The following is a 13,428-nucleotide window of genomic DNA, read 5'->3' as shown; positions in this document are numbered from 1 at the left end:
CCCTTTTCACAGGGTCCTACAGTGGGTCGCTTTACAAAAGCATACTTGAATGCAGCAGTGGCGTTTCAAAGTAAAACAAAGCCCTGGGCTGTCCCGCGCCCAGGATCGGTATGTGCCCCCTCCTGGAGACGCAAGTGTAGGTGTATTCGAAAACCGAGCTGTAACGAGGCGCTAACTGAGCCACGGGTGTTTCGACAAGAACAAAAAAATACGTTCGTGTGAAAAGATTGTGGTAAAATATGACACGATGCCTTTCAGAGAGGAAACGCTTCTGTTCTTTTTTTTCTTTCCTCGGTACATGAATAACATTTACAAGCCAGCTCTAGCAGCAGTTGAAAAGTAACTGTGTCTTCTCCTTGAGTCAGGTGAATATCCCGTTGTAAGGGGCGCTGCGCAGTTTACGTTTGAGTAAAGTTTTGTATCTGGTGCGATAAGAAGCTAACCTTTACAGCTAATCACGTTTATGTGCGAGCTGAGGTCCTGTCCGCATAAATACCGCCATTTACACATATGTCCATTTAAAGCCAGAAATGTGTTAGCCTGGAAATCTTGTTAATATTTTCCTGTAGGGGCAAGTGTTCTTGTTTTTTCTCCTCCATATATCCGCAAATCCCTAGCACTAAACGTGTTTTGCAAATAAACACGGACAGATAGCTGGTTAAAAAGGAGCGAATTGGTTTACAATTAAGAGCATTGTGGAAACTAAATAAATACTAAATAAATACTCACATTACTATGGTTTCAGTGATGTTCAAAAACAACGATGACAAGCTGTATATACAGCTCGCGATGGCCTCAGGTGTTCATGTGTGCCACTCGCACGTGTCTGAGGCGGGAAGCTGGAGCAGTGGCGTCACTAGGGTGGTGCGGGGGTGCGGACCGCACATCACCATGAGTTACCGCACTGGGTGACACCAACCCTAGTGACGCAGCTGCCTTGCTTCTTCCAGTTTCTCATCTTATGTAACTTTGTTTCTTCTCAAACTGTCCACTCTGCCACTCAACTTCACTTTGCTCCGCTTTGTCACCCCCATGCTAAATCTTGTTTCTACTTCTCACTTATCCATCTCCCACTCAGTTCTATGGCATTTTCCTTAAACGTATTCTTTCACTTTTCTACCTTTGTCTTCATCACTGCTTCTGTTGTTAAGTTTCATTTATATCTAGGCTTCTGTTTGTACTGTTTTTTTTAACTATGTATGGTCTTTGGCAGAATAATTATAAAACTATCAATGAAATTACTTGCCCAACCAATGCTGAAATTTAATAATGAGTAAACCTTTAGTTGGTACTTTTATTTGGTATGGAAAGAGGATAGTGACTATCATAAACCAACAGGATGGATGCTTTATAAATAATAATCCACATTTGTAATAATCCACATTTGTAAAGCGCGAACAATCACCCGTAAGGGTCTCTAGGCGCTGGGGGCCGTTGGGAAGATTAAGCAAGCTATTGCCCAGAGTCACATGGTGCTGGGCTGATCTGCCGCCGGCGATCGAACCGTGATCCCCAGATTCTGAAGTCAGTCGCCCAGGCCGCGGCGCCACACCTCTTCCCTGATTAGCCTTCACCTCTATGTGACAAGTCAAGTGGTAGAATGCTATAAATAGACTGTAAACAAACATCAGAGAACACATGGAAGCCATAAAAGGCAGCTTCCAACAAACGGGCGTGAATTGGCCTTTTAAGAGTAGGTAGGGTAGGTAAGAGAGTGATCTAATGAAGCTGATGAAGAAAAGTTCTTTTAAAGGCAGAGGTTAAAAGAAGTATGCTTTGTTGTACAAACAGCTAGTGGTGAAGAACATCCAGTTTGAAAATGGGAAGATGATCCCTGCGTCTCAGTACTTCAAGTCCTCAGACAGCACCACCCTGCAGCTATCCGATGAAGAGAAGAAGGTCTCAGGGGAGATCCAGGTGAGTGGTGTCGATTGAAAAAGTTAATGAAACACTTTCTTTGATGAAAATACACTCATAACAGAGGGACTGGTCTTGACAAGTGTTGCAACTCTTAGTAAGTTCCCGTCCAGAGCCTGAACTTTATTGTATGTAGTTTCACCTGCCTCTATCCTTCTTTGATCATGATGCACTGGAGTAAATGTACAAGACCTCTGCAATCTGCATTGCTGATGAGTTTGGAAAAATGGGAATTGCAGAAACCAAGATTGATAGGTAAGTGATTGAACAGCATCATTCTTGGTTAGACCTGTGGCACAGTTATTACAAACCAAACCATTCTGGTACCTAAAAGCTGTGAGGAATCCTGGGCTTATGGTAACTTAAGGGGCAGTCTTCTCTCTGGGAAAATGTGAATGTAATATGAACAGCAATTCCAAACAACATTGAGTCTAAGAAATTAACAGACCAGTTCAGATAAAAATAATACACCCCAACAATAGAAATGAAGAAGGTCTGAAGGCAATAGGAATGCAGAAAACGAAGTTGGAGAAGTCTTAGCATTTAAAGCACTTTCTGATTTCTGAATTCGAATACAAAAGGCTCCTTGGTTTGACTTTTCCAAAAACGTCCAACAGAGAACAGCAATGTATGTTTTCAGGACAGAAACCAAACTGACTCCTTTTGAAAATGTTTTAAAGCTGTTCAGTTTTTAGGAAAATACATGTTGCCTAAAAACGCCTTGTTGCTCACAAGCAGCAGCTCTGCATGCCTCAAAAGATGCTGTAAAGGAACCGTGACTCTGACTGATGCTCCAGAAATATCCGCTCCTTTCAGAGTTGGTTCCTTAAACCCAAGCCAAGGCTATCAGTGGGAGGTAGGCTCGTTAAACATTCATTTACGAGCACAGGCAGGGGTCAGTACCAAATGGTTTTGCTGGTTTTCCCCAAGGGACCGTAGCACTATCTGGGGCATATTCCCAAGCCCCTATCGCCACCACAACGTCACGTGGCGATATGGGTCTTGCCTTATTGACAAGGCAGCGTTACGCTACATAACGTGGCTTAACGCTGCCTTGTGAAAAGGCCCCCTTTCACGCTGTGTTTAGCGTGAAAGGGGCGTGCAGTGGGTGTTGTGGTGGGCATTCCACCGCAACACCCACTGATATTTACGCTGCCCCCTATTCACAAGGGCAGCGTAAATAAGAGCGAACGCCAAACTTAAGACCAGGAAAACCCTGGTCTTAAGTTGACGATACAAGGAGAAATGCTTTATTTCTCCTTGTTTTTGCATTTTCCAAGTGTGCTACCTTGTGCAGCACACATGGAAAATGCAAAATGCCACGGTTTGTTTATGTACCAGAAGGTGTCTCTTCCTGTACATAAACAAACCTTTTTTTTAAAATGCGGTTTTGTAACGTACATGGGTGCTGCATGAAGCAGCACACATGTAAGTTACAAACTGGCATTTTAGGTTTGTTTATGTGCAGGAAGGGACACCTTCCTGTACGTAAATAAACCTCCGTGCTTGCAGACACCCTTGCACTCTGGCGTTGGCGCTAAGTTGTGAAACTTAGCGCAATCGCAGGGAGAAAAGCAAGGCTGCACCCACCATGTCCTTGTGACTATGGTGCAGCCTTGCTTTTCCGAAGTGGCGGAGAGAGGCATTAAGCCAAGAAGGCTAACGCCTCACTCCGCCACTTCCTTGTGAATATCCCCCTCTGTTGCCTTTCCTAGAGTGTTATAGAGCTGCCTGACACCCCTGTAACTCTGTTTTTAATATCTCACATGTGGGTGCTGCAAAGCTATATTGCATGCCCCTGCATCCCACATTACGCATTTGACATTTTTGACACCTGTGCATGTTTTTTGCATTTTTAAAGAGGACCTACCTAAAAGTGAAATATGCCAATTGGTGTTTGCCAATTGCACAGTATGTTCCAATGAAAGAAACACATGAATTAAAGTGTTTCCTACACTCTCTTTTCCCACAGATACAGAAATTCCAACAATTTAGCCCCATAAAAATAAAATAATTTGGACAAACCTTGTTAATATTGCATAAATATTCTGTCACCAGCTATTCAACTTTAAAGATAAATTTCATTTTTTTCCACTCAATACAAGCTAGTCACATTTCTGTCCTGCTCCAGGCAGTAGACTTTGCTGCATCATTCCCTTGGCAAACAACATTCATCATGTGGCCTTGTAAGTGAACGTCATCTTCAACCTTCTAAGAAAAACCCATGACTCTCTTTGAGGTCTTTAACCCCATCTGTTCCAGAATGTCTATGCTTTTCAGCACAATAAGCCCTCAAGGTTTCTAATCCCCGAGTATATGCATGATCATCCTCGACAGGAAACAAGGTTAAATGTTGACTTTTTAAAATGTTGCTCAGCATTAGGACTCATGAATAAGTTTGTTGTGTATTAATGGTCTCATTCCCTTTTTGCTCACCAGCGTTCCATTGTTACATTAATGACATGGAAAATCTGCAATCATGGCAGATTGTGCACAGCCCTACGGTTAGGACTCGGGCAGAAATAGGGGTGTTCCCACACAAAAGTAAAGTAGCCATCAGAAGAGTAAACAAAGCCACAAAGTTGTAACTTAAAAAATATTCACATACCGTACCAATGTTTTCCTCCAGCCCATTAACACACAGAAACGTACTCCAAAAGAAGTTAGAGTAAGAATGTCCATCAGGTGAAAACCTTCCACATATTTCTGGGGCAGTGGTTTTAAAAGGTTTTACATCAAGAAATACTGTTTTCGCAAAAGAAAACAAAATACATACTTTTACTACACTAATCTCAGCAATCTTAGGTAGTTAACAGTCAGGAGGAAAGACACGCATGGCAATGCATGATTTGCTTTGATTTCCACGAGCAGGCCTTTGGGGTTTTGTGAATCCCCAGAAAGTGCAACATCTAGGCTAAGGTTTGAAGCATGTGAAGGATTTGCAGGTTTCTGATTTTCTTTAAAATGTATGAGGCCCAGCGCAAATAAGCTGAACTTGCTCTGCAACTGAGGTTCTAAATATTTCTAAAACACATATCACATCCGTTTTTCCCCAAAAGACTTGCCAGTTTTAAGGGTAAAGTAATGAAATTGTTACATCAAATAGAAAATCACAGTTAACAAGAAGAAGGCCCCTTAAATGTTACTGTCAGTGGCCTGGCCGTCCTAATCTTACACTAGGCCAAACATTGCAGCCTACAAACTGTCCAGACTGACTACTTGTAGATGTGTGTATACCACCTGTGAGAGGGGGTGCTTAATCTAAATAAATCCATAAGCCCAAATGCCACAGGAAGCATTGTCCAGTCAGCTTACTGGAAAGGTAGCCAAGCACAGCTAACCCTGGGTCATACGGTATTAGCCTTCAAAGCAGCAAAGGAGGATTAGTAGCTCTATTGTCTGGAGCCAATTGGTTATTATTACAAGATGGCCAGCCCCACAGTGTTTATAGAATGTAATTGAGTCTAGAAGGAGAGGTATTGCACTAATGTATGGATAACTGCATGCCTTAATTGGAGCAGTGGTGGATGTTGAATAAGCAACTCAGATGGCTAAAGGTTGTCATTTTAAGAACTCTTGCCTGAGGGTCAAAGGATGCACCTTTATTGAATAGTATGCTTGTGAGGTCAATTTGTGGAAAATGGATGCCAATACCATTCCAGGCATGTACTGCATTCTTAAAGTCTGTTATGTTTTTCCACAAGAGCACTGTTGTATAGGGAATCCATTTGATGGGCTATCAGAGGGTGCACCCGCAGACTTCAGGTGAGCGTAGTGAGGTCCCACAAGGATCAAACTAAAGCACTCATAAGATAAACCTTTTTTTAAATATATCTTTACACAATCCTAGGGAAGCAAGTTTTTTCTTAAGTATATCCTTGCCATTACCCTGGTAGCTCAACTGAGTGGCAAGGCAAACCTCTGGAAATGTGTCGGTATAAGGTATGATATGTAACCATGCAACCAAACAACAATATACCTAAAGAAGTAAAGCACACAAACCAAGTTAGATTAACAATGTAATAAGCAAAATGCAATAAAAGGAAGATACAAAATGAAAAACAGAAAAACAATTCTAGGACTATGTATTCCCCTAACACATTTGGTTACAAAAGAGGATTGCATTTTTAAAAATAACAACATGGGCTTCTTTGGGGAACGTAGTCTCTATTTATTTAGTTAAGTGGCAAGATAGACTTGTGCATCAAACAATAAAAAGTGGCTAGTAGAGAGTAACAATTCACAGCCAATATTCACTGGCAGTACTTCTAGATGCTGGTGGGGCTGCAGGGAAGTAATTCCACTTTTTTATTGCTTGCTGTTTCTCCATGGTGAAGCATCATCCTTGCAAGTAGTTTTATGTTCTGGGTCCAGTGAACATAGACCTCTCAAAAATCCTTCAGGCTGAGGTTACAACGAATGATAACCGGTTTAGAAAGCTCTTTCAGTTCTCCATCATGGATCTGAAAGTCTGCAGTAGAACATCAGATTTCGTCTGTTCAATGACCTTTCAGGTCCATGCATTTCACACCTCGAGGGAGGTTCTCCTGCTGGATGTGGAGGATTTACAACAAACCAAAATTGCACTCATATAATGTAGTAGGTCAAAACCTCTTGAAGTAGCTTCCACTTACTTCATGGTCCTTCTACATCAGACACCTCAGGCTCGCAAGACAGGTCTCGTGGAATATTCTGCACCGTATGCCATAGCCAAAGACAACATTTTCACTCAGTTCTCTGTTCACATTTTTAGCACATATATTTAGATTCTGATAATTAAGCTTGTGGTCAAGGATCCCTTTCCTGATATTTTCAATGGCAGGCAGGACAGGAAAACAACTTAATTAGCCAAAAGGAAATTTGTTTTCCACTTTCCAAATTTAATATGAGGACCAGTGAACTTTGCCTGTTTTTTAAACAAAATGTTTCTGTCAAGTATGAAATTGATAGGTACCGCGAAAGCAATCCCTAAAAAGCTAAGGTGTCCCACTTTACATTTCTCAGATATATAGGTGTTATTTCCTATTTCATGAGAACTGGACCATGAAGAGTTTGTGTGTTCCATCTCAGCAAAATCCAAGATGGTGAAAGCCTCTTTTGATGTGTATGATGTCTGCAGGTTCTGGGCACCCCTCCCTTTATTAACCAGCTCAGACCCCATTTCAAGTTCATACTGCACACCTCTACTAAACATCAGGCGGGAGTATCCTATGGTACATGGATGGCAAGTCCAATAAGGACCTGTGTCCGATAGATCAAGGTGATGGGGGTCATTGACTCCTGGTTATGAGTTTTAAGCAGAGCTGTGCTGAATCCTGCCCCTCACCTCCAGGATTGCTGTTCTACCACCCTTTGAAGGTGATAGGTGACATTTGCACCTGAATCCTGGCCATGTGATACCAGACAACAGTGAATGTTAAAATATTTAGAAGAGTGTCAAACAATCAAAAACTGAAGGAGCACTTAAGCTGGATAGAATTTCTTACCTGGTAACGGTTGCGATTGGTTTAAATTCTCATTGTGTTGTGGTATGTCCAGTAGCTTAAGAATGCCGTGTGTTTAATATTCACAGGCTGCCTGGGAAAGGATTCTCACCAATGTGCTCACTGTTGAGGACTCCACCGACTTCTTCAAGGCAGGAGCTGCATCCATGGATGTGGTCAGGTAATGATGTGACTTATTGTTCTTTCACAGTGCTTTGAGGGAAGGCCTACTTGAGAGATCAATGGAAAAGACACAACTCGTTAGAAGTTTCATTATGATCCACTGATAAGCAATTGACCACTTCAACATGTTGGAATATATACTGCTATTTCATGGCACCGGTCTAGACCTGTAATACAGTTGTATTTTTTCTGAGCATTTTCTTCACTATTCATGTACCTGTTTTGGGTCAGTAAATGATTATTATAGCATAATCATTTATTCTTAGAGCCATCTTGTGCTGCTTTTGGGCTCTACATAAAAAACAGACATGAAAACAGGTAAACTCAGTGGTGTCATTTTAGCAAAATCCAAGCACAAGTCACATAATGCCTTTAACAACAGATTATATTAGTGACTAATACCATACAGCCATCCACTTTCAGTGTTATGACGCTGTATATATTAATTAAACAGACTTTGACCCAAAACAAGGCTTTGGCAAGGTGATAGATAATGTTTTATAACAGGTATGAAAAGCCAGGTTCTAAAACTAGCAAATTCTAAGATATTAATACTTTCCAAAGATTAATTGTCAGATTGGTTAAATCGCTAGGGTTCCGGAGAAGTTTTAAAACAGCATTACGTGGTCCGCAATCACTACACCTGATCACACTTAGATAGTGCCCATAGACACGGTAAACTCAGTTATGCATTTAGGTATTCTGGGTGGTCTTAGAATGTAGAATGTATTTAGAGCGCCTTCTCTACAGTCACAATGTGAGTCTGCATGTGAGCTTCTACCTGGTTACAACATGTTTGGTACAGCAGATTACTTGGAGAGCCAGGTATTTGGATGCCCTGCTGGAACCAGAGATTTCCTGGGCATCACTGCCCTGATGTGTGTAGACAGTAGAGTTCCTGAATCATACTGTTCTCTAGCAAGTTCCAGCTTTCAGCATTCTGCTGCATGTAATAGCTTTTAGGCCATGCATGGCCTCGTCCTGCCACGCCCAGCATAGATGGCTGGGAACAACTAACATCAGGTGGCAGCAGAGACCCTGAGAGATCAAGAGACTTTGTGTTGCGGACGGGCCTTACCTGAGTAGACCCAAGTGCTTAGCATCCTGGTACTACGCCTTATCGAGCTGCTAATGGACAGATTCTCCAAGGCTCTTCACATCAGTGGCTTATCCTGTGAGGTACAGAAGAGGGGAGGGAATTGCTGGACCCAGAGACACACTGATTGCATTGCATATGAAGTAAGTGGGTGATGAATACAAAGTTTCACTAAACCTGTGTTATCTTATTTCACCACAGCAGACAGGGCAACCTATGTGCTCATAGCTTTTAGGCCACATACATTTCTGTAAGACTTTCCTGTCAGTAATTTAAGCAATAGCCAATATTTAAGCGGACTTGAGGGATCCTGCATCCAAGCGATTTCAATTCCTAAATATCTGAATCTATCCCCACTCATTTGTTTGCGTCTCTGCATCAAATAGTCAGTCTCTCAATCATTTACCAGCAGTATATTAGATTTAGGCCAGTTGTTCTTATATCCCGAATATTATCCAAAGCCATTTAAGATCTACAGCAGCACACAATTGTGCATTCTGGATCCGCGGATTACAAGAGGGCATCATCTGCATATAGGGATATCCTATCCTCTGTTTTTCCATCTTCTTCAAATCCTTTTACTTCCGACGATGCTCTCACGCTGCAGGTCACTGGCTCTGTTGCATTCACAGACTGAATCGTTGCAGCAACATGCACCTCAGCCCACGCCCATAATTGGTGCAAATCATTCCTTTACAATGTCTTTTCAACAAGGAACAATGAGTTAGAAAGGAGAAATATCTCTAACACAGAGTCCATCCACTGTGGTGACTCTAAACATCCACCCTTTCCACTCTCTTGTTCAACATCTTCATGCTGTCCCTCATTAGACCCCTTCAAGGTGAAACCATTCCCCTCACATTCACGCAATTGACTCATGTTTGTCTTCAAGTACTTGGTTTGTGAAATCCCTTTTCCTTTTCAGACATTTTCCACAGCCTAGATCTTGTAAAGAACTGGATGGACTAAAGCAAATTGAACCTCAGTAGTACTAAAAAACAGGAATTATTCTTGGCCGCCGTCATCTGCTGTCATTCCTACTTCTTTCCCTAAGCCACCTATTTTTTCAGATACTCAAATATATTTGCTAAATCTAAAAAAATCCTGGGTCCCTTGGTTGACCCCAACCTAAGCATAAGATTCCAGGTCAGCTGTGTCATCAAATATATCTAATTGTTGTCCCAGCTCAAGCACACCCTTCATTATCCTGCACTATACTGTAGTTGTCTCACTGGACAATCAAAGGTTGATTATGCCACTGCCATTCTAGTCACCCTATAAGAATGCTAACCCAACTACATCTACAGTGTTCAATATGTAATCATATGACTGCAGGTTCAGCTCAAAAGAAGGAACTCCATGTCTCCTGTCCTCAAAAGATTCCACTAACTACCGATGTAAGAAAGGATTTGATTAATAATCCCTTATTGAACCTAGAAATACGTAGCTAATCCTACACCCTCTTGCCTCTGAAGTAGCATTATCTCACATGCACCAGCTTCACGTCTGTGCTCCTTCCATCACTGCCTGATATCTGTTCTTTCCAAAGATGCATAAGGACAGGACAACAATACGTTTCGGCACTTGTGTTGCAACAGTGAAATCAGCATCCCTTTTTGTAGTAGCTTTACCCTCCATTCTTACTTTATAAAAGAGCCTGAATTGTAATTCCTGGCTCTCACCCACTCTCCTTGTTAGCCTACAACTAGAGGCAAGTTTTTGTAGCGTGTGCATGATAAACTTGATAAATACTTCAAAGTCGATTTTCTCCTGTGAGCCACTTTCTGCTCATCTCCCTTTAACAAACTCCTCCTTCTGCTTTAACTCTCTCTCCTTTATCCTACTGTTTATTATCCTCCTCTAATTCAATTACCTTACTTATCGACACACAAGGTGTTTAGACGGAATTTCTGAAAAAATATATTGTGTGGATCAAATATTATGTCGAGAATATTGAGGACAAAAATATTGTGAAGCTAAGTTTCTGTATATAAGCAAAGTTTTACAATATATAACTCCACATATATGTACCTTGCCAATATATATATATCTTCAAGGTACGTAGATGTGGAGTTAAGAATTGTAAATCTATACTTACCTATTTGCACTTTCCTTCTCGATATTTTGGTTCTCGATATTTTTGACCCGATATTATATCCACACAATATTTCTGTTTCCGATATTCTGTCAGTGATCCAACACACAGGTGACCTTCTTCTTAATTTGGCACAGGTTGTTGTCACTGTCTCCTTGTTATCTACTTTTGTCCTTTTTCTCACTCTGATCATTTTACATCATCCCATTGTCTCACCAATTTTCAATTCTTCTACTCATATCTAACTACCCTTTCTCTCTGCTGCTGTCAGTCACTCATTTTATTCCCTCATTCTGTCACTGTGCTTTTCTTGCCCCTTCGTACGATATTTCTCGTTAAAAGCATAATTGCAGTGGCCAAGCCACACACTTTCTTTATTACCTTTTGACTCTCTCGCTTCTATGAGTATTGGCCGGGCGATCACAGTTGCTCACACCTCATGCTCTTGGCTTCTCGTTGTACACAGACTGGTAGAGGAGGTGAAGCTGAAATGCGGCGGCCTGCAGTTACAGAATGAAGATGTGTACATGGCGACCACATTTGGAGAATTTATCCAGATGTTAGTGAGACGAATGAGAGGAGAAGACGGAAAGGAAGAGCTGGTCATTGATTATGTAGGTATCTCTGGCAATTGGGCATCATGAAACACACTCAGACAAGGGGGAAGAGGAAGAACTCCTACTTCGACCTCCCCTAAAAATATCCAGCTGCACAAAAAAATTGGGCATCGTGCCTGATTCCCCGAGGGTGTGACGGCCATGTCTCCGAAAATCCCTAAAGGAGAAAATGCACCTTACTGGTTCTCTGGTTGGCGTGTTTGAACAGTATGAAGCAAAGGTCAAAGATGTTTACCTGAATATTGTGCTTATATGTTTAGCCTTCCAGGTCAATTTCAGGCTGTACAAGTCAAAGAAGTGTTACATCTTCAAGCACAATTTTAATAGGACCTGCCATTTTCAGAGCAAATGCTACAGAACTTTATTATTTGCTTGCTTCTGTTAGCAGGAGGGAGATTCAAATAAAAGAAGCAGTGGGAAGTAGTTGCAGGTTGGTTGAGATGCGTTCCAGGGTGAAGTGTCTGCCTTTTTGTAGGTAGAAGTCAGCCTATTGGGCAAGATGTAGTACTGAGTCAGATTAAACACATTTTTTAGATGATGCATGAAAGACTGTACAAAAGGGTCCGCGTGGTTGCTATAGGTGCCACTGAATCTCAAGATTGTACATTTGTTTCTGACATTCCTTAAGCTCACATATGATTCTTTTCAGCCACTTATTACATGATTAGTTACTGTATCTGGGCAGAACCCCAGACCTTTATCAGTACAGGTGTGGTACAACAGTGATGTCCTTGTAGGGGTCTTTTGTGTTCAAAAACATGTCTGTCTCACTTTTATTGCTGAATTGTTTTGCTGTTAGTTCTCCAGACGTTGGTTATGCAATACTAAATGCAATTTTGTTAATTGTGCATCGTTCATACAATGTGTAAAAGTTTCCATTTTTTTTTTTTTTTTTTTTTTTAAAAACCTTTATTCGTATATATCAGATACACAGCTATTCAGCCGACATCCCGGAGGTTCGGCAGCTAATCAGTCAACACATGAAGTCCTCCATAGCTCTAATGCAGGATAAAGACAAAGGTTTCATTTTGAAAACTACCTACAATAAACACAACAAGCAAGGCAGTATACACCACAAATTCATGCCAGTTCCCAGCGGGGGCGCGACCCCATTTCCAACATCAAATCAAAGCCACCGATCGGGAGGATGAGGGAGAAGCAGAGGCACTAACATTCTAACGGAGGTGCATCAGAAAGACCCAAGTCGGAAGTGAGGCTAGGGGGAAAGTTGCTCCTCTGGCGGGTCAATGGCAGGAGGCAGACATATGCCCCCCCTATATTGGTTCCAACTTCCCCATACCTTATGCCATTTCTTAGGCCTCCCCCGTGCACTATACACCGTTTTCTCCCGAAACATGCTCCAGTCCATGTTGTCCTTCCATGCATCCAGGGTGGGCGGGCTATGAGAGCCCCACAGTCGTGCTATATCTCGCTTAGCCACCATATTGCCTAGGGTCGCCCATTGAGTCTGCGCTGCGAAGTTTCCATTTTTAAGTGAAGTAATATATGCCCTGTGTTATGTTTGATTTGCAGACATAGTGATAGAGTGAAAAATGGCCTTTTGAGCACCTCATTTGAAATTGTTGACTCAAAAGCTTTTGGTTTGCTTATTTTCTGTTTCCAGTATGTAAATCAATAGTATGTGAGGCTCTTCACGGAACTGTAAAGTTTGTTGGTTTGCTTAGAATTCTGTGCAGTTTTAATGTACTGTGTGCGAGTCTCCTCCGCCTGGAGTGTGGGTTTGTTTTTATAATAAGCAAACGATATACAATGTAAAAGTATGTAATTAGGTGTTTAATTGCCTTCGAAGATATTTTTTATATGCTCTTTTGTAAATATTGCCTTATTTTATGATTGTATGTTTTTCTTGTGAACTTTTATGATTCATCTGGAATCGAATAAAGGTTTCTGACTGGCTGATTGGTTGTGGAGTGCAGTATGTGTAATATTAGACGTTTGGTTTAGGTGAGAACCTTTACATAGTGTTGAATTGGGGAGAGTGCAACCTAAGTAGTGTGAACGTCACGCTCACTGCAG

General features: G+C 41.5%; 1 protein-coding gene across 2 annotated transcripts in view; it reads left to right on the top strand.

The window, feature by feature from the left end:
- Window positions 1-13,428, top strand: part of ALDH1L1 (aldehyde dehydrogenase 1 family member L1) — a 165,068-nt gene that overhangs the window by 94,246 nt on the left and 57,394 nt on the right. For both annotated transcript variants that reach the window (XM_085624422.1, XM_085624423.1), the window contains exons 8-10: window positions 1,792-1,917; window positions 7,490-7,581; window positions 11,241-11,388. In XM_085624422.1, the coding sequence (XP_085480548.1) occupies window positions 1,792-1,917; window positions 7,490-7,581; window positions 11,241-11,388 (366 nt within the window). The remainder of the gene's footprint in view (window positions 1-1,791; window positions 1,918-7,489; window positions 7,582-11,240; window positions 11,389-13,428) is intronic.

The sequence above is a fragment of the Triturus cristatus genome, chromosome 9 (assembly GCF_964204655.1).
Source record: "Triturus cristatus chromosome 9, aTriCri1.1, whole genome shotgun sequence".
In the NCBI taxonomy this organism is placed as follows: Eukaryota; Metazoa; Chordata; class Amphibia; order Caudata; family Salamandridae; genus Triturus; species Triturus cristatus.
Note: the sequence above shows the minus strand (reverse complement) of the source record. Positions and strands in the feature narration are given on the sequence as shown.